This window comes from Lissotriton vulgaris, chromosome 4_1 (genome assembly GCF_964263255.1).
Source record: "Lissotriton vulgaris chromosome 4_1, aLisVul1.2, whole genome shotgun sequence".
Taxonomy (NCBI): domain Eukaryota; kingdom Metazoa; phylum Chordata; class Amphibia; order Caudata; family Salamandridae; genus Lissotriton; species Lissotriton vulgaris.
The window spans coordinates 928,020,360-928,042,049 of record NC_141691.1 but is presented as its reverse complement, the minus strand read 5'-3'; the positions used below and the strand labels follow the sequence as shown (position 1 = coordinate 928,042,049).

The following is a 21,690-nucleotide window of genomic DNA, read 5'->3' as shown; positions in this document are numbered from 1 at the left end:
GACATGTTTGAAAATTCCCTGCAAAAAGGATATTTTCAGTTTTTGGGGCACGACAGCTGCGAGAGCCACGCCTTCTTGGGAGACAGTCTCAGCTAATACCAGAGCAGAGGAGAGTTGTCCTATACCGGGCATCCAGTAGGTTTTTAGACTGTCCCTAGCACTCCCTAGTCACTATGTAGTCCCTAGCACTCCCTAGTCATTATGCACTCCCTAGTCACTATGCACTCCCTAGTCACTATGCACTCCCTAGTCACTATGCACTCCCTAGTCACTATGCACTCCCTAGTCACTATGCACTCCCTAGTCACTATGCACTCCCTAGTCACTATGCACTCCCTACTCTGCACTCCCTACTCTGCACTCTCAATCAATCAATCAGGAGTTTGTTAAAGCGCAACTACTCACACGTAAGGGTCTCAAGGCGCTAGGGGTGAGGGGGGGGTGCAGGTTCCATTCCATCAAGGAAGGGGTCTGTCGAAGAGCCAGGTTTTGAGGTTTCTTGCGAAGATGGGGAGCGATGTTGTCTGTCTGAGGTGGAGCGGAAGGGCGTTCCATGCTTTGGCCGCGAGGAAGGAGAAGGAGCAGCCTCCCGATCTGGTCTTTCTGGTGCGGGGGACCTCGGCGTAGGAGAGCTGGGCTGATCGTAGGGTCCTTTGGGGTGCGTGGAATTTGAGCCGGCTGTTCAGGTATGCTGGTCCGGTGCCATGGAGGGCCTTGTGTGAGTGGGTGAGCATCTTAAAGGTGATTCTCGCCTCGACGGGGAACCAGTGGAGTGTGCGCAGGTGCTGGGAGATGTGGCAGTGTTAAGGCAGGTTGAGGACCAGTCTTGCGGCGGCGTTCTGGATGTTCTGTAGCTTGCGGATAAGGTTTTTTTTTATTCCGGCGTAGAGTGCGTTGCCGTAGTCGAGTCTGCTGGTGACCAGAGTGTGAGTGACTGTCTTTCGGTGTTCGAGCGGGATCCATTTGAAGGTCTTACGAAGGAGGCGGAGGGTGTGGAAGCAGGAAGATAAGACAGAGTTGATCTGGCGGTCCATTTTGAGCTCGGAGTCCAGGATGATTCCCAGGTTGCGTGCGTGGTCTGTGGGGGTTGGCGGGTTTCCGAGGGCAGTGGGCCACCAGGTGTCACTCCAGGCGTCGGGGTTTGGGCCCATGATGAGTACTTTTGTTTTGTTGGTGTTTAGTTGTAGGCAGCTGCTTTTCATCCATTTGGCGACGGCTTCCATGCCTTCTCGAAAGTTGCGTCTGGCGGTGTTGGGCTCGTTGGATAGGGAGAGGATGAGCTGGGTGTCGTCTGCGTATGACACGATGTTGAGTCCGTAGGTTCTGACGATGGGGGCAAATGGAACAATGTAGACGTTGAAGAGCGTCGGGCTGAGGGAGGAGCCCTGGGGGACTCCGCAGGTGGTAGGTGTGCACTCTGCACTCTGCACTCACTAGTCTGCACACTCACTACTGTGCACTCACTATTCTGCACACTCACTACTCTGCACTCTGCACTCACTACCCTGCACTCTACACACTCACTCTGCACAAAGATCCGTTACAATTAAAATAAAATAAAACGAGGTGTAAAAAATGATATGAAGTAATCTCCCTCGAGTTTTTCTAGCACCCGATTCTCTCCCTTCCTTCCCCCTTCTAGCTCCCCACCTCACCTTCTGCCCACACTTTTTCAGATAATGCTCTGAATGGGTGCAAGTATTTATTTTACTTAATGCAGTTTTATATAGCGTAAACTTTTCTATCACCTGATTCTCTCCCTTCCTTCCCCCTTCTTGCTCCCCACCTCACCTTTTGCCCACACTTTTTCAGATTATGCTGTGAATGGGGGATGGCGGGCAAAAAGAGATGGGGTGAAGGAGGGACGAGGGGGTCGTAGGGAGGGGGGTGGGGCGCCAAGGACGGATGGTGGACGTGGTATACAAGGACGAGGGAGGGATAGAGTTATTGGGTGTAGGGATAGGGAGGGTCGTAGGAAGTGGGTACGAAGGGAAGGGGCCGGAATGGAAGTGGGGAGACGAGGGAGGAGATGAAGAGAAGAAACGTCAGGAGAGCTGAAGGAAGGGGGCCGGACAAGCTGGCTGCAGAGGGAAGAATGGCTGAGTGAAACCGGGTAGTGGAGAGAAGAAGGGACGAAGTGAAGGAGATGTGACAAGGATAGGATGAGAGGGTTGGAAGGGAGCCTGGCTGAGGCTCGGCAGGGGCTGGAGCTGAATAACAGATGGAATGCAGCGGGGGTCTGTGTGGAGTGATGGAGGGGTAGGTGATGGTGAACTGATGGTGGGAAGAAGGAGCACCAGAGGAGAAGACGGACTCAGGAGAGACAGGCAGGGAGGAGGAAATGAAGGGGAGGTGGACTGAGAGATTGGGGTAACTGGAAGGCGCCTTGGAATGAAGGTTTGGCAAATATAGAGCCGAGACAAGAGTGAAGGGATGGGTGAAAGGGGCTTAGGGGGTCGTGGTAGATGACACTGGTATAACAGGCTGGTGGGTTAAGGCCCATCCCACTGGGAGGTCCGAGTGCAACGTGCAGGTTTTAGCTTTGAGTGCCCTGAGGGGGTTCAACTGCGTTGGTGCAAATCAAGAGTGCCAGCTGCAGAAATGCGTGCACCATTTGCGGGCCCAGTGATAGCAAGGTAGTTCGGCAGGTTTGGAGCTTGCAGTATCAGCTCCCAGGTTTCCATTACGTTCAGATCGCACAACTGTTCACCGCAGAGGTCTGAATGCCACGTGTAAAACCATTCCAGTCCTGGTAAGATAGCCAAGTGGGTTGTGCACCTGATGCAGACCTCTGTCCGCTAACTACTGGTAAAAAATTCCAATTCAGATAGCTGAGCGGGTTGATGCACGGACTGCGGAGATCTGTGCATGTGTAATATGCCGGTCCCAGGTTCGAATTCCAGTAAAACAGCTGAATGAGCGTAGGGCCTGCAGTGCACATCTGGGGGTCCCCTGCAGGTCACTGGTGGGAGTGCGTTCCCGGGCTCTTACTCTGTCGAAGCGGGTGGGGGTGGTATTGTGGGGGGGAGGTGCGACAAGGGGGTGGGTCACAGAGGTCAGGGGAGGGCTCTATGCAGCGGCGGCAGGGGGGTAGCTGAGGCAACAGGTGGGTGTTGTGCTATTGGGAATGGTGGATGCTGGGGCGGGAGGGGTGATTAGGGGGTGTCAGGGCTGCGGTACTGGGAGCCAGCGAGGACAGATAAAGGAGCAGCGGGTGCCCCAGTGGCTGGGTGGGTGCTTGGGTGATAGCGGATGGTGGTTTCGGATGCTGGGGGGGGGGGCTAGGAAGGGGTGGGGGCTGGGGCAGCAGGGGGTACTTTGCTGCAGCGGGACGGGCTGCTGCTGGGGCAGCGGGTGCTTTGATGGCTCCTGGGGGGGCTGATACCAGGCTCTGCTCACTCGGTCAGGGTGGCAGCGCCGCCAATAATCACCGGCAGCCTACATCTTACAGCCTACATCTTACAGCCTACATCACACTACATCCTTCTGGGAGACCTCAACTTTCACCTTGAAAAGATCAACGACCGCAACACCACCACCCTCTTGGACAACCTCGCCAACCTCGGACTTAAACAACTAGTCACTTCCCCCACTCACATCGCAGGTCACACACTCGACCCCATCTTCACATCCAGCAATCATGTCTCCTTCAGCCACACCACGGACCTCCTCTGGACTGACCACAGCTGCGTTCACTTCACCTACAACAAACCAAAACCCAACATCCACCTCCAACCTACCCTGCAAAGAAACTGGAACAAAATCACCACGGACCAAATCTCCGCATCGCTCCTCCGAAACTCCCCAGCCCTCTCTTCTAACACCAACGAAGCCGCCGCCAACCTCACCCTATGGTTATCCAACACCGCTGACACCCTAGCACCACTGAAAAAACGTCAAAACAAACCTGGCAGCAAGAAGGCATCATGGTTCAACGACGATCTCAAGAAGTCCAAGAAACTCTGCCGCTCCCTTGAAAAGGCCTGGAAAAAAGACCCAACCACTAGCACCAAGGACGCCTTCAAAAACGCCACTCGCATACACCATCAACTGATCCGAAAAGCCTAGAAAACAGCATTCAAGGATCGACTCGACAACAACGCCCACAACAGCAAGGAACTCTTCAACATCGTCAAGGAATTTTCCAATCCCTCAGCCAACTCCAACGACATCACCCCCTCTCAAACCCTCTGCAATTCCCTAGCCTCATTTTTCCACAACAAGATTGCAGACATCCACAACAGCTTCGACAACCAACCCGGATTCCAACTCACCCCACCTTTTGCTGATCATCTTCCCCCCGTGAACACCCTTAACGTCTGGAACCCAATCTCCACTGAGGACACCATCCGCCTGATGAATTCCATCCACTCAGGATCCCCCACAGACCCATGTCCCCACCACATCTTCAACAAAGCAGACTCCGTCATAGCACCGCACCTCCGAGACGTCATCAACTGTTCCTTCAACTCCGCCACCTTCCCAGAAGACTGGAAACACGCTGAACTCACCGCCCTTCTGAAAAAACCAACAGCAGACCCCACCGAACTCAAAAATTACCGCCCCATCTCGCTTCTTCCATTCCCGGCCAAAGTCATCGAGAAAGCTGTCAACAACCAGCTCGCCGCCTTCCTCGAAGCCAACAAATCCCTCGACCCCTCACAATCTGGCTTCCGAGCAAAACACAGCACGGAGACCGCCCTCATCGCAGCAACAGACGACATTCGAACTCTACTGGACAATGGAGACACAGTCGCCCTCATCCTCCTTGACCTCTCTGCAGCATTCGACACAGTCTGCCACAGCACCCTTTTACAACGCCTCAAAAACATCGGTATCCAAGGAAAAGCACTTGAATGGATCACCTCGTTCCTCACCGGAAGAACCCAGAGAGTCCGCCTTCCACCATTCAAGTCCGAGGCCTCTGAAGTCATCTGCGGCGTACCACAAGGATCCTCACTCAGTCCCACACTCTTCAACGTATACATGAGCCCCCTCGCGGCCATCGCACGCCAACACAACCTCAACATCATCTCCTACGCGGACGACACTCAACTGATCCTTTCTCTCACCAATGACCCCAACACCGCCAAAACCAACCTACACGAAGGAATGAAAGAAGTTGCCGAATGGATGAAACAAAGCCGTCTGAAACTGAACTCAGACAAAACAGAAGTCCTCATCTTAGGTACTTCCCCCCTCTGCATGGGACGACTCCTGGTGGCCGGAAGCCCTCGGAAAAGCACCCATCCCGACAGACCACGCACGGAACCTAGGCATCATCCTGGATTCTTCACTCTCAATGAACAGACAAGTCAGCGCCGTATCCTCTTCCTGCTTCAACATTCTTCGCATGCTCAGAAAAACATTCCGCTGGATCCCCGCCGAAACAAGGAAAACAGTCACCCACGCTCTAGTCACGAGCCGACTGGACTACGGAAACACCCTCTACGCAGGTACTACCGCAAAACTCCAGAAGAAACTCCAACGAATCCAAAACGCCTCAGCCAGGATCATATTAGACATCCCACGCAACGAACACATCTCTGCTCACCTTAAAGACCTCCACTGGCTACCCGTAAATAAGAGGATCACTTTCCGACTGCTTACCCACGCACACAAATCACTCTACAACATCGGACCAGATTGCCTCAACTCACGAATATCCTTCTACACCCCCTCCCGCCAACTACGTTCTTCCAGCCAAGCCCTCGCCACTGTACCTCGCATCAACAAGACCACCATGGGAGGCAGATCCTTTTCTTACCTGGCTGCTAAAACATGGAACTCACTCCCTGCTTACCTTCGCCTTACCCAGAACCACCTAGCATTCAGAAAACAACTTAAAACGTGGATATTTGACAAGTAATCCTCCTTCCCCTCCTTAGCGCCTTGAAACCCTCTGGGTATGTAGTGCGCTATACAAATTTTATGACTTGACTTGACTTGACTCCCTGGCAGTGATTGATGATGGGCGGGCGGGGGCGGGGGCGTGAGCGTGCGTGGGGAGGGCTCCCTCCTCTTAGGCTGGGCTTGGCGATCCGTTCAGAGGGAGCTCCTGCACCCGAGAGCTTCTTCTCAGAGAGAACAGGTGCTTTTTAAAGCGCCTATGCACAGTTCCGCTTGTTGTGGGCGCTATAGAAATCATTAAAATCGCTCCTTTCTGTGACAGGAGTCCTCTTCATGATGCCGCGTCCCCTCTGCAGGTGTTTGGGGGGGGGGGGGTCCTAGATCTCTTCAGGTGGGGGCTGCTCAGTGACCCTCCGGGCCCTGCTGGGGTGCGTGCAGCGCCGCCTCGGATGGATGCTGACCGGTCCTCGCCCTGCCCCCGTCCCCAGGGCCTTTAGACCCTCGGCAAAGGCCCATTCTACTGCCCTCCCTGCTTACTGTCCTCCCTCCCTGCCTGCTACCCCCTTCCTGTCGGTGATGCCTATGCACTGCAGGTGCAGGCGGGCTGGAGGAGGGGGGATGGGGGCAGCCTTGCTTTAAAGGGACAGTGTGCCTGTGAACAGATTCTGTGGGTGGCAGCTTGTCAGAGGGACAGGGCGCCGGGGATCACTGGGTTAAAGGGACAGGAAGTAAAACAAGGAAAGGCACGGACAGCGGGAGGGAGGGCAGGAAAGGCACGGACAGCGGGAGGGGGGGCGGGAAAGGCACGGACAGCGGGAGGGGGGGCGGGAAAGGCTCGGACAGCGGGAGGGGGGGGCGGGAAAGACACGGACAGCGGGAGGGGGGCGGGAAAGACGCGGACAGCGGGAGGGGGGCGGGAAAGACGCGGACAGCGGGAGGGGGGGCGGGAAAGGCACAGACAGCGGGAGGGGGGCGGGAACAGCAAGAAAGGTACTCACCCGGACTTCCTCCGGCGGCGGTCGGCCGTGGAATGACAAAAAGAAACGTTGACGACCCAAAAAATAAACCCCGCCCACTGCCGCACTGACGTCCTAAAAGGGGCCGGATGGGAAAAATTCTCAGGAACGCCCACGAGTCGTCTCGCAGAATGACGGACACCTCTGTTTTCCAATGGCTAGCCTCCATTTATGGAGCTAGCCAATGGGAAACAGAGGCGGGACAAACAGTCATACTGCAAAACAAAAGATTTTGCCTGCGCGAAACGCTGCTTGCGCAGCTTTCGACAGGCGAAACCTAAAATTAATAAAAAATAAAGACGCCAGACCTGGTGCTGTAGGTCTGCCCTAATTAGAGCAGTCCTTCCACTGCCATGTTCATTGGTATGTGCGCAGGCCACAGAGATTTCCTGATGGCCGATCAGTATCTCTGTCCTTGTAAAACCCACCATCCCTGCAACTAAATGCAGAAGGGAAGCAAGTGGTCTGCAGTCAGAAAATCTACACATTTTTGGCGAATTTCCTATTCCTGTCCTCGATTTTGTGATTATATTCAGTCCCTGCAAGCAAGAGGGAAGAGATCAAAATAATCAAAAATACAATCAGAACATTTGCTTTATGTTCGGCTAGAAATACAATGGAGCCACAGGTTATATTCACAACAGATGCCCAGATGTTGTTCCAATAAGGCCAAATCAGCTCCATTTTCTAGTACTTCGACATAAGACAATTTTGTATATAACTAGTCATAGTGAAACTCATTTACATAGTTGAGGGGGGATCTTAAAATGTTGGTAGGGATCCGGGCCTCAGGGATAACCCCCATCAATACAAAGACCCCCCCCCCCATTTTGTGGTTATATAACAGTAAACATTGCTGAAGATGTAATTTCCTTCAGATCAATGTACTTGGATAGTGGAAATTCCTTAACATTAGAGAAATTCAATTGCCTGTGGGTATACAATGAAATTTATGATTGCAGAAACTCACGTTATCCACCAGGTGGGGGGCTTCTCGAGATCCTCCTCTGTGCGTCCCATCGCGGCCACAAATGCAAAAGGCCAGGCAAGTAGCATCATGGAAGCGGCAAAGAATAGTCTTATGGGGAAAAGAGTTACGCTCATGATGGCGAGCTGCAAAAAAATAATAAGTAGTTTCAGTGAATGGCATTTCATTGTATACGACAGAATTCACAGTGCAATTGTTAAAGCAATTTATGTTGTCATTGCTGTACATCTAAATATGCATATTCCCTAATTCTTCATGAACAAAAATTATCATTAAATAATTCTCACCAGAGGTTTAGCTGTTCTTGGTGAAAATGCTTGTGAGGAAATAGGGCAAAGGCGAATATTCTACATTTAGAAAGGATCACCATAAAATATTGCATTTTGAACCAAAAGTAGTGCAAGAAAATAACCAGGGCCAGGATTTGCACCTTTATCACAAAATTAATTAATATTAACCTTTACTACATCCCATAGGTATAGGTCCGCCCTATGTAAATAAAATGAATCAATAATGCACATAAATAAATACATATTAAGAGAAAGGGGCTATACGACTAACCCTGTGCATCTTCGCTTATTTATCTATGAAGAACTCTTCTGTAGAGCCATGCTTCTTTTGGTTACTATAGAGTGCTTCGCCCATTGGCCACCCCGCTCCCGCCTCCCAGCTGCCTCTCCCTCCCACTTCGCCTTTTATGGAGGTCACCGCGCGGGAGCGCCGCTGGTGCGCCAAAGGCAAGCCCCTCTGCGCCTGTCCGCGCCTGGACCGCGCCTAGCGCCAGAACCCCTGGACCCCGCGCCCGCCGCAACACCAGACTACACTACAACTCAAGCACCCTCCACGCACTCAACACCGGATGAGACCAACCCTGCTACCGGGCCATCCTGAAGCACACCCAAGGGCCCTTCACCTGCCGGAACTGTAGCTTCACCAGCATCCGGCCCGCCAAACCACTAGCCAGAGAACCCAACCACCTCAGATGCATCCTCCTCAACACCCGCTCCACTTGCAAGCACGCCATCAAACTCTGGGACCTCCTAGACTCTACCGCCCCCGACGTCGCCTTCCTGACGGAGACCTGGATGAACGTCACCTCAGCACCAGACATTGCCATAGCCATCCCACAGGACTACAAGATCTCCCGCAGAGACCGCGCCAACGGAGTTGGACGGGGAATCGCCATCGTCCACAAAGACAACCTCAGAGTCTCGACCAACACCGACGAAACCCTCACCACTGCCGAGCACATGCACTTCCAGATCCACACCGACCCCAACACGACCCTCAGAGGAACACTAGTCTACAGACCGCCTGGACCACGACCACAGTTCAACGACACCATCGCCGACCTCATCAGTATCCACGCCCTCGCCTCCATGGACTACATCCTCCTCGGGGACCTTAACTTCCACCTCGAAAACAACAACAACGCCAACACCACCGCCCTCATCGACAACCTCGCCAACCTCGGGCTCAAACAGCTCGTGACGACCCCCACCCACGCCGTCGGACACACGCTGGACCCCATCTTCTCTGCAAGCCCCCACATCTCCTTCAACCACACTGGACAGACCACTTCACCTTCAAGAAACCCACCACACACCACCGCACCCAAAAGCTGCCACGCCACTGCTGGGGCAAGGTCACCAAGGATCAACTGACAGCCACCCTCGCCCTGAGACCAACCGCCGACCCCATCGACCCCGACACCGCTGCGGCCAACCTCAAACAGTGGATCAGCGACTGCGCCACCACCCTCGCCCCCCTCAAGATCTCCACAACCAACCACACCAACAAAAAAGCTGCCAGGTTCACTGAAGACCTCCGGACATCCAAGCGCACCTGCCGGAAGCTGGAGAAGAAATGGCTCCACGACCGAACACCAGACAGCCACACAGCCCACAAGAATGCCACCTGCAGACACCACCAACTCATCAGGACCACCAAGAGGACCGCCTTCAAGGATCGCCTCGACAACAACACACAACACCAAAGAGCTCTTCAGCATCGTGAAAGAACTTTCCAACCCAAGCTCCAACACCAACGACATTCCACCATCACAAGACCTGTGCAACTCACTGGCCACCTTATTTCACTGCAAGATCACCCACATCCACGACAACGTCATCTTTGACACCCCTGCACCCACCACTGAGACCACCACCCCGCGACCTCCACCTGCACTAAACGCCTGACCGCCTGGTCCACCGTCAGCGACAAAGACATCACCAAAACCATGAACTCCATCCACTCCGGATCCCCATCCGACCCCTCCCCGCACCACGTCTTCAACAAAGCCAGCACAACCATCGCGCCCCACCTCCGGAAAGCAATCAACATCTCCTTCGAAACAGCAACCTTCCCGGAAAGCTGGAAGCATGCAGAGATCAACGCCCTACTGAAGAAACCCAAGGCGGACCCCAAGGACCTCAAGAACTTCTGGCCCATCTCCCTGCTACCGTTCCCGGCAAAAGCGTTAGGGAAGATTGTCAACAAACAGCTAACCCGCGACCTCGAAGACAACAACATCCTGGACCCCTCCAATCCGGTTTTCGCAACAACCACAGCACCGACACCGCCCTCATCGCCGCCACCGACGACATCAGGATCCTGATGTACAAAGGAGAAACGACCGCCCTCATCCTCCTGTACCTATCAGCAGCCTTCGACGCGGTCTGCCACTGCACCCTATCAGCACGCCTACATGACGCCGGAATCCAAGAGAAGGCCCTGGCCTGGACCACATCCTTCCACTCCGGCAGAACCCAGAGCGTCCCCCTCCCTCCGTTCCGCTCTAAAACCACTGAGATCATCTGCGGCATCCCTCAGGGCTCCTCCCTCAGCCCAACGCTGTTCAATATCTACATAGCACTGCTCGCCCACGTCGCACGACAACATAGCCTCAACATCATCTCCTACTCCGACGACACCCAGATGATCATCTCCCTCACCGAAGACCCACTCACCGCCAAAGGCAATCTCCACGGAGGAATGAAGGCCGTCACCGACTGGATGAAGGACAGCAGATTGAAGCTGAATTCAGACAAAACGGAGGTCCTCATCCTTGAACCAACCCCATCAGCCTGGGACGACTCCTGATGGCCCACATCGCTAGGCACTCCCCCGGAACCCACCGACCACACACGCAACCTGGGAGTCATCCTCGACTCCGCCCTCTCCATGACCAAGCAAGTCAAATCCGTCTCAGCGTCCTGCTTCAACACCCTCCGAATGCTCCGCAGGATCTTCAAATGGATCCCCCCGACACGAGAAGAACCGTCACCCAGGCCCTCGTCACCAGCAGACTTGACTATGGAAACGCCCTCTACTCAGGAACAACAACCAAGCTCCTGCTACGACTACAACAAATCCAGAACGCCTCGCCAACACTAATCCTCGATGTCCCCCGACGCAGCCACATCACACCCCATCTTAGCAGCCTACACTGGCTCCCCGTCAACAAGAGGATCACCTTCTAACTCCTCATCCACGCACACAAAGCGCAACACAACACCGGACCTACATACCTCAACGATCGACTCAGCTTCCACACCCCCACCCGCAGCCTTTGCTCTGCCAGCCTCGCCCTCGCCTCAGTTCCTCGTATCCGGAAAACCACCGCCCGCGGCAGATCCTTCTCCTACCTCGCCGCCAAGACCTGGAACACTCTCCCTACCAACCTACGACAGACCCAGGACCTGCTGGCCTTCAGAAGACTTCTCAAGACCTGGCTCTTCGATCAGTAGCAGCCCCCCCCCCAGCGCCTTGAGACCCTCACGGGTATGTAGCGCGCTTTAGAAATGCAGTGATTGATTGATTGATAAATGAAAACAACTGCAAGTTGTTATGAAGGGAGGTTAGGGTGCACTCCGATATGAGTGTGGTATATACTTTTCTAAAACTCTACCAAACCTGTTTTTTGATCACATCTTTTTTTGTAGAGATTTCAGAGATTACACATACAACCAGTAGCCGACAAGGGGGAATATATGTCAAAATCAACACGTGTCTACCAAACATCAAATGAACAAGCACCCCCCCCCCTCCTATAACACAGGGCCACAAATGAGACATGTGCATCTACTTATTGTGTTTGAGACCAGAAAATTCTGCCTGACAATTCGTACTAGCGATAACCCACTCCTCCATATTTCGCTCTCCAGCTTGGGTGCAACTAAGTACGTTCTTGTGTAATAACAGATGTCTGTAGACACTGAGATACATAGGACATCCCGCTAAAAACACTCTACAGCCATGTGGGTCAAGGAATTACTCTGACCCCAATATACTCATTATGATCATTATTGGGCTGAGAACCGAAGAGGAACCTCTCCCACTTTCACAATGGGCTCCGGCTGTCAAACCTTTCTCCAAGGCTTAGTAAGAGACTACTCGAGCGTTCTTCATTGACCTGAGGGGCTTACTCAGAGCCTCTCGAGAAGATCTGCTATGGCTCTAGGTGAGACTTTCCTCCATATCCGATGCCCATTCACCAGCTGTTAGATTGGCTTTAACTACAAGGGTCTGTGGTTTTTCTTGAGATCGCCTTTTCTCCATTCTATGTAAATATTATGGAGGAGGGGAGTACACCAACATACTGTGTTCAGCAAGCAGTGGTACTCTGATCTCATGGTAGAGACGGCCTGGTCTTGGAACATTTGCAGTTTCTGGCCTTTGAGAAGCAGCATTTCCCTCCCTCCCCCCCTCTTCGTGTAGTGTAACGCCACCAGTTTCTCCTTTTTGTTGAAGAAAGTGTACACTTGTAAGAATATTCTGGTGTTGCTTAGACCAACGCCGTCAAATAGATCCCATCTCAAAGAGAGGAGGGGGTTGGGGTGTCCAGTCTTGTCAGTGGTGGTCATGTGGAAGGCTCTTTGCCATTCTTTGTGCATTTCCTACTCAATAGTTCCTTGACTGATGTCTAGGGTTTTGATATTCTGTTATTACTGCAAAGCTAATTTTGGGGGAGGGGGCCTCCCGCCACCCCAAAATCCTTATTGTGCCATGATAGTCTGGCTGTACAGCCTATTAAAGAGAGGTAGAACAGAGAGTGGTCATGCGACTACCTCAATCCCCTGCTGGAGACGCCCCTGATTTTATAAATTGGGAGGTATAATTCACAACTGCATTGTCTGTTTTACATCAGTAGGTGAAGTGAGGGTAGGTAGCACCAAGCTAGATTGCTTGTGAAGCCACACGCAGAATGTAATGAACAATGGTAGGATGTTAAGACCCATAATACAGCTTGGTCACTGCTGCTGAGGAAATGGTGTACAGTATGTTTCAAAAATGAGGTTTGATATCCCAACCTTCCTTATCAGATGGTTGTGCTGCTGTTAACCTTACCTCTTGGATCCAGTAAGGTTAGTGACCATTAGTTAGCTTGGTGCATACATATTACTGAGGGTATATTTATATAGAGGATACAACAATGTATGAGCCAAAGCAGACAGAAAAGCATTTGTCACCAGGGTAGGCCGCCAAACACACCGGACCAGTGCTAATGTCCTGATAGGTCACGTGACATTGTGTATTTTTATTTATTTATTTATTAATAGTTTTATAAAGCGCGTAGTAACTCAAAGAGCATCCCAGCGCTAGCCTGCTTCTCCAAGGGTTTCAGCCACTGATGAAATTATATCTGCGGGAATAGGAGGGTCTTTAAGATTTTTCTGAACTGGAGGTAGTTCGGTTCTGTCCTGAGTTTTCGTGGTAATTGGTTCCAGCATTTGGCCGTGTAGACCGAAAAGCGCCGGCCGCCGGTCTTGGCTTTTCTGACTCTAGGGACTGCAATAAGATTTTCTGCATTAGACCGGAGGTCTCTGTCTGCTTTGTATGGGATTAGGAGTTCTTTAAGAAGAGGGGGGCCGTTGTTGTTGAGGGTTTTATGGGCCAGACAAAGGGCCTTGAAGACGACCCTTTCTCTGACTGGGAGCCAGTGGAGGGATTTGAGGGCCGGCCTGGCGGAGGATCTTCCTGGTGTGCCCGTGAGTAGACGGGCGGCGGCATTTTGGACTTTCTGCAGCGAGTTCAGGGTGGCTTCAGGGGCTCTCAAGTAGATGGCGTTACAGTAGTCTAATCTTGCCAGAATTAGACCCTGAATGAGGAGCCTCCTTGCGGTATCGGGGAGCAGGGGGAAGATCTTCCTGCAGAAGCTATTCAGAAGCTCTGAAGGGCAGTCATGAATCAAAACCTGAATAGTTCTGAGGAAAAAGTTGACTAGTCAGTGGATTATGAATAAATAATAATGCATTGTAAATTAGTCATGCATTTAAGCATTTTCTTACACAACCGATAACTGTATAGCTTACAGACACAAGTAGTCAAGTTCCATAATCAACATTTTCAGGGTGCTCTCGAGATGAATGTCTTAATTTATAGTGAGTGTAGTGGAAGTGTATATGTAGTACTTGATTTGTAAAAATAAGTGCCAGTGCCCTTGTCCTGAAGCCACTACAACTTGCACCTCCCATTGCCCCTACCAGTGTTGCCAATGACAGTACCAACACAACTACTAGGCTCACACTCTTACAAATGACAATTCAGACTATTCCATGACACCCAAAACTGTATAAATGGCAGGTGGCAGGTATTAGTCATTTGTAATGTATACTAAATTATTAACCAACGGTGGTGGACTGTTATACGAGCTGGTGTTTAGTGCCGGGCACCGGAAACCACCGGCTCAAATTAAGCACATCTTTTTCTAGACTTCAGTGCCTCAAAGCAGGTTTACCAACAAGGCGTGATTATGTATAAGAGCAGCGCATGTGTGTTACTTCCGCATACTCCTAGCTTTGATAAAGCCATGGGGCTAATGGTCACTACCTGATGGGTAAAGTTGTGAAACTCACAATTTTGTCTATCAATGAAGCGCGTACTTGTCGCATAAACTAATAGTCCCAACTAATAAAAAGATACACCGACTCTTATCTGTAACTACACAAAACACAAGCTAGAGGATGTTACGTTTTGTAATTTTGGTGATCTCTACTATCTCCAGCTAAATTTAACTGTGTAACTAGTCCTAGAAACTCCAACTTTCCGCTATTTCTAATGCAGCCTTTATCAGTACTGTAGGTCACTCAAAAACAGATGATGACTGAGTTCATGATTGTCGATTTCTAGTGCAACATTAACATAAAAGCCGCTTGTAAATAAATGAATTCAAAGGCTTTGAAGACGGAGTAAAAAAATGCAAAGACACTAGGTAATGGGGAACTTAAAACTAATATCCATCAACAAAAATAGTTAATTCAACAACTCACCGAGGAATAGGAACATGTAGAAATCGCTTCAATGGTACAATGTAAACAGATAGTAAATGACGCTGACTAATGTTGAAATATTTCATACTTGAGGGAGCTGAACAAGATTTGTGACAGCAATAGAAACTATTTACATCGTCCTAAACAGGCTCATACGGTTTATTAATATCATTCGTTACGGATTACTTCCAGCATCATCATCAGTGAATAAAGTAGGAAATAGATTAACTGCGCAACTACAATCCCAGACCAGCTGAAATCACTTCTACTGAAACTCTGTGTAGGTTTGTAGCCCTTGGCTTTGCTTGAACTTCTTGACGTCAAGAAAATATTGCAAAAAAAGACCTTTATTGCAAACTTGGTGACAGACTTAAACAAAATCTAAATTGTTTACTGTCTGCGTTTCATAAATCTACTAACCGATAGGGGGTGCCTGCATGTATCTCATTAACTTCAACCTTACCCCTGAACCCACCCACTGGACGTTTCTTATACGGGTTTACTGGAAACTCCCGGGGGGGGGCAGGGCTGCCAGGGATTATAGAGGGATCCTGAGGTTTCACTAAGAAATGAGGATTGCTGGGGTATTGGCCAGACCATGCCAAATCCACGGATTCGTCACTGGATTTTCAGCAGCTGGAGTTACTGGATGAAACCCACAATCCTCCAGTTTATAACTTCTATTAGTAGCCACATCAGGAACTTGTAAAGAGGCCTAATTTGAAACAGTACAGTAGTCCAGCCCCCAGGGCAACATTTTAAAATAAAGTATTGCGCCCCCTAAACCGTGGACCGTTAACTAAGGAATTGCTAACGGTCCATGGGTTAGGTGGTGGAGTAATTTCTTTTAAAAGTTTGCACCCCCTAAGAATTTTGCAACCGCCCCTGTCAACCCCTCCCCCCCCCCCACTACGCTACTGCAGGAGTCACATTATGCTTATAGCCCTTCCATAAAACATTCAATGGATGCTGCCAAAGAGGACGAATACTTTCAAGAAAAAAAATAAAAGTAACACTGTTTGAGGATAAACAAATTTTAATCTCCCTTTATAGCCCAGTTACCAAAATGTAATTAAGTCGGGAGTCTATAATTTGAATTCTAAGAAGGGGCATGGATGGAGCAGCCTAACGGAACAGAGCTTAATTTGGGCAGGTGGCTGTAGATTGTGGGCACCAGTAGTCATTTTTGAAGCTTGGGACATATTTGTCATCAACAACTAAAACCACTAATGGCGGAAACATACACTCACTGCATACAGAGAGGCAAGATGACTGAGTTCATGGGCGAAGTGAACATCACAATAATCCCCAAGGAGGGGAAGGACCCACAATACCCGCAGAACTACAGACCGATCTCGCTCATAAATGTTGACTAAGATATACGCGAAGATACTGGCCAACAGACTGAACAAGGTCCTGCCAAACCTGATCCACAACTCGCAAGTAGGATACATCACAAACAGACTATCGCAAGACAACACACGACTACTGTGCCATCTCATCAACCACACTACACACAGCAGCAAACAGGCGGTGATGATAGCACTAGACGCGGAAAAGGCGTTTGACAGAGTCTCCTGGCCATTCCAAAACAACTGTATGAGCAGGTTCGGGCTAGGGACCAAATACAGATCTATGGTGATGGCCCTGTACAACGAACCAAAAGCAAAAGTGGCAGTAAATGGAAGCACATCGGAAACACTCACACTGGGTAGAGGCACCAGGCAAGGCTGCCCCCTCTCACCAGCCCTCTTCCTTCTAGCACTAGAACCACTACTAGCCAGAATAAGAGACAATAACGAAATAGCAGGCGTCAAAATCAAAGGAAAAACCGTCAAACTGGCAGCATACGCGGACAACATCCTCATCACAACCACCAATCCGTCAACGTCAATAACAGCACTCATGGACACAATAGGAGAATACGCTGAAGCCTCGGGATACAAGCTCAATAAAGACAAATCAGAATGTAAGCCAATGAACATCCACACCACCAGAGAGATGCTCGGTGACTCAGGACTGACATTGCAGACGAAACCACTCAAATACCTAGGCCTGCTTTTCGGGAGAGACCTAACATCCACACTAGAACACAATGAGGAGTCAACCCTGAAGAAGATAAAGGAAAGACTAGACCTACGGTCACCCAAATACATAAGCTGGTGGGGCAGGATCGAAACAATAAAGATGATGGTAACGCCAGCCATCAACTATACGCTCAGCATGCTACCGCTTCCGATGACGGACACTTTCCACAAAAAAACTGGACAAACTCATAAACAACTTCCTATGGAGAAACAAGAAACCTAGAATCAGCCTACAGAAGCTGAGATTAACGAAAGACCTTGGAGGACTCAACTTAGCGAATTTTAAAAACCTCCAAACAGCCTGTCTAGCGAGGCAAGGAATCTTCTGGCTAGACAACACCCAAAGCTACGAACCTGTTTGGTTAGAGGTGGAAAGGAACATTCTGGGGGGCTAAACCCCGTAGCGCTTCTAACCGCGAACAGGCACCCCCAAAGAATTAACCAGATACTGAGACACACAAAGGAGGCACTGATGAAAATAGACAAACGCATGGCACGGAAACTGAAGGGCACGACATGGGAATCGATCTGGTTCAACACAAAGATAACTTACCAAGGAGCAACAATTCACAATGATACATGGATAGAGAAAGGAATAAACCTCCCAAGCCAGCTAGAAACTAAACGGTCACCATTAACATTCCAAAACCTGCAACAACTACACGAGCTCCCGAATCGGGAACTTTACACCTTCCTGAAGATCAAAACAGCCATAACGAAAGCGAACCTAAGCAAGGAAGAACCGACCATCATCAAATACTTGCAAACCCTAAACTCGGCAGGCCACCAAACGGCAAAGATATACAAGCTCCTCAACCCATCAACATCGTCACTGAACAAGAAAACAACAAGCACATGGGAACAACTCCTGGGAAGGCAGCTAAACAACAGCGAACAATGCAAACTGTGGCGCTCGGCATCGACAAACAAGATAACCCCACAACTAGCCCGACAAAATTCTGGTTCCTCCACAGAGCCTACTGGACACCGTCAAGACTCCACAAAATTGGCATTACAGAATCAGGCAACTGCTGGAACTGCGGGAAAGAGGAAGGAACTCTAAAACACCTGATATTCAACTGCACTAAGGTCAGGAAGTTCTGGATGAAAGTGAACAGCTTCCTGAACGATGTATTCAACAAAGACTTAACAATCAGCTTTGTAAGCCTGGCCACAGAACACATGACAGCAGACCTAAACAGCAAAGAAGAAAGAGACCTACTAAACTTACTGCTCACAGCGGCCCTAAAAATAATCCTTACGAACTGGAAAAACACGGCCAAAGCTAACTTTAAAACGTGGATGAACTGGGTCACCTTTCTCAGAGGAGCAGACAACATAACGGGGAAATTCTCAAAGGAACACAACTCAAAAGAAGAGATGTGGGAGCTCCAAGACGCACAGCTGACGAGAGCCCAACCAAGGACATACAACTAGCCCCCCCCCCCTCTCTTTCTTCTTTTTCTTCCTCTCTTTCTCTGAGAACACGAAGGCGAAGCGTACCACATTTTGTACTGTATATAAGAATGCCAAATGTATATTCTACTTTTTTTATATTTTAATAAAAAGTTTTAAATTTAAAAAAAAGAATTTGGACTGAAGCAAGAGAGACAGCCAGAAAAGGAAGAAAAAGGGTGGAAAAGATAGCAAAACTATGCGAAAGGGAGAAAGCAGGGAGGAAAAATAATCAGCATAAGAGTGTTCTATGTAAGAAAGCCTTTTCCTGGAAAGTTTGATCGGACTGAATACACAGCAGGGACGGATAAACTATGATGACAGAGAACACGATTCATGCCAATTTTCATAAGACCACAGACTATCAGTGAAGATCACAATACCATAAATTCTCTTCCAAGATGTTCTAAATCGAATTGCAAAATGATCAGTTTATTTTTAATTTGCCACTAAGTGGGGTGACGCTCCTCCAGTACGGAGGAGCCGCTGCTGCAGGCCACTCTGCTTGGTTCCCTCCCTCCAGTCTACTCTACTCTTTTCCACGCCGTGCCATGCCAAACCAAAACACTATGCTTCATACCACTCTATGCCACTTCAGTCTACCCCGCTCCACTCTACGCCACCCAACTCTATGCCACTTCACTCCACTGTATGCCACTCTATGTGTCTTCAAGTCACTCCAGTCCACTTCACTCTACACCACTGCACTCTATGCCATGCAACTCCACTCTACTCTACTCTACTCTACTGTACAACATGACTAAGGCACTGCTGCACCAGAGGACAACCCTTCTCCCACCTCACCACCAGCACCCTAGGCGACAGACTACAGGAAAGGACTCAAGACCGGACTATTCGACTGAGACTCAGCACCTGGATCCCCTCACAGGTGATAATCCACGCCATACAATTAGTGATTGACTGATTGAATACTTTACGCACAGGCGAACCCCATTGGCTTTGCCAATGCTTGTTTACTATGCCAACAGAGAGGCTCTGGAGCCTTCCTACCAGCAGGGGAAGCCAGGCAATGGAGTGGTGCCAGGGAGCTGAGCGCCTGTCTGGTCATGCATCTCATCCCTTTTCTTGTGCTCTGTAGGTTTGATGAGCTTGCTAGACTCGGTAATAAAGTCCTTGCGAACACATGATGTTTGAACAAATACTAAACTGGAACTCGATAAAGTGAGTACATTGAACACATTCTGTTGAGCTTAGCCCCCCCCCCCCCCCCCCCTCCCCACTTCCCTAAAGGCACAATCACAATCACAAATCAGATTGAACGTTTATTTTTTTTCCCACGGTCATGCTGGCTTTCGATCACTGGTTAAAGTCTTAATGAAGATGCAACTTTTTACCTTAAAATGTAAAAACACTAAAACAGGAAGAGAAGACCTGAACTGGGTGTGTTCAAGGTATTGGAGCAGTTCTTTAGGCAGGAACGTTGGAAGCAGTTTTGAAAACATACCACAGCTTGTTAGTGGTTGTGTCGGGAAGAGGAGAGAGCGGACATTCCAGGCGTGCCTGCAAATGATTAGCATCCGCCATAGCTGGTGTGCAGTCATGCAGGAGCTGACGAACAAACCGCGGCTCTGGTTTCAGTCAGACATCCGCAGGGGCGGCTGGTCACATTTGAAAGTGGTAAGGCGCAAACTGATTTGCAAAAGAAACCCACTTGCATTAAATGTGTATCTCGGTGGCAACAGCCGGCTACATTGGTGCACACAAAGATAACGCTAAAAGTTATGGGCACACTTTCTTGACACAACTAAATAGCGTTCCAAACTTTCCAGGTACCATTCATACAATTTAAAAGTCACTGTGCCTCGGGCAGGTACAGGAGTATTTTGCATGCTTTTGTGGCAACTCTGATTCTCCTGTGGATGTGGACTGTGGCTAAGGCTTTTGCCACTCTTTATGCAATGCACATCTGCAGGGACAACAAGATGCACACAAATCACCATTGACGTTTTGCTGTAAATTGAAAGCAGAAAGCACTTCAGCAGGCCGGTTCTTTGAAAACACAACCAATAATGCTGCTGGTGGGAACCTTTCATGATACAATTTATTTACACTCGGATGCGCGCTTAATGCGACAAGGTTAGATTTACAGTAATCATTCACAACTGTGTATGCTAAGCGACCATTCATTACGGACCCTTTTAGACACATTGAAGTGATAGAAGCAGTTACCCTTAAAGTGGCTACAAGGCAAAAGTCTAATGTATTAATCATTTCAATGCCACCTTTCGATTACTCCTCACACCGAGTCCACCTCGAAATACCAGCTTGAAATACCATTTTGTCGACTTTTAACAGTGTGCCTCGCACCATGCACAGCTTGAGGCAATTAAAGGCATGTCAGTCGCAATGATTATCAGCTTTCAGAAACTGCTAAAACAAATGCCGTCCTGAACAATTAGTTGTCATTGATTCCAAATTTATTCCAACAATGTCATACGGCTCCTTAATCTTCAGAAACAGCCTAGGCCTCTGGCTGCACAAGGCCCAGCGTCGTCGTTCTAAGACTGTTCCAGTTGCCGGATGCCACCCCGTCATCACAAATTCATCTAGAATTCAACTTAAGCAAGCAAGTGGCCATGGGGAAAACACAATTCTTAAATTACTATATCAAACTGAAGGTTGCCCCGCCTGGTTCGCGGGGAGTTAATATAGTCAAGTATGCAGAATAGTAAACTTGCATGGAAATCATACGCGAGGAATCCAGTGAACGCCGTGGGCACCCGAGAAATCATTGACTTGAACCTTCCACCCAAAGTATGTGCTAAGTCAGATAGTCACTAAAAATGCAAGACTGAAGTCTGCTACTGCTGATGACGATCGAGAAAAACCACAGGCTGGCTGATGCGCACCAAGAGGCGAGTCTCAGGGGCCCATGCTACAGAGAGAGTGAGAGTGCTAGAACCGATCCGACGTCACAGCGCCGCGCGCCGCGAAATGGCCAATCACTCACTGCATGACTACATAAAGTCACACACAGTGATTGGAAATTATGCAGTGCGGCT

At 49.7% G+C, this 21,690-nt stretch overlaps 1 protein-coding gene across 1 annotated transcript in view; it reads right to left on the bottom strand.

The window, feature by feature from the left end:
• The window catches only part of LPCAT1 (lysophosphatidylcholine acyltransferase 1), a 550,146-nt gene that overhangs the window by 352,331 nt on the left and 176,125 nt on the right, over positions 1-21,690 (bottom strand). The window contains exon 2 of the mRNA XM_086965209.1: positions 7,837-7,979. Coding sequence (XP_086821335.1) covers positions 7,837-7,979 — 143 coding nt within the window. The remainder of the gene's footprint in view (positions 1-7,836; positions 7,980-21,690) is intronic.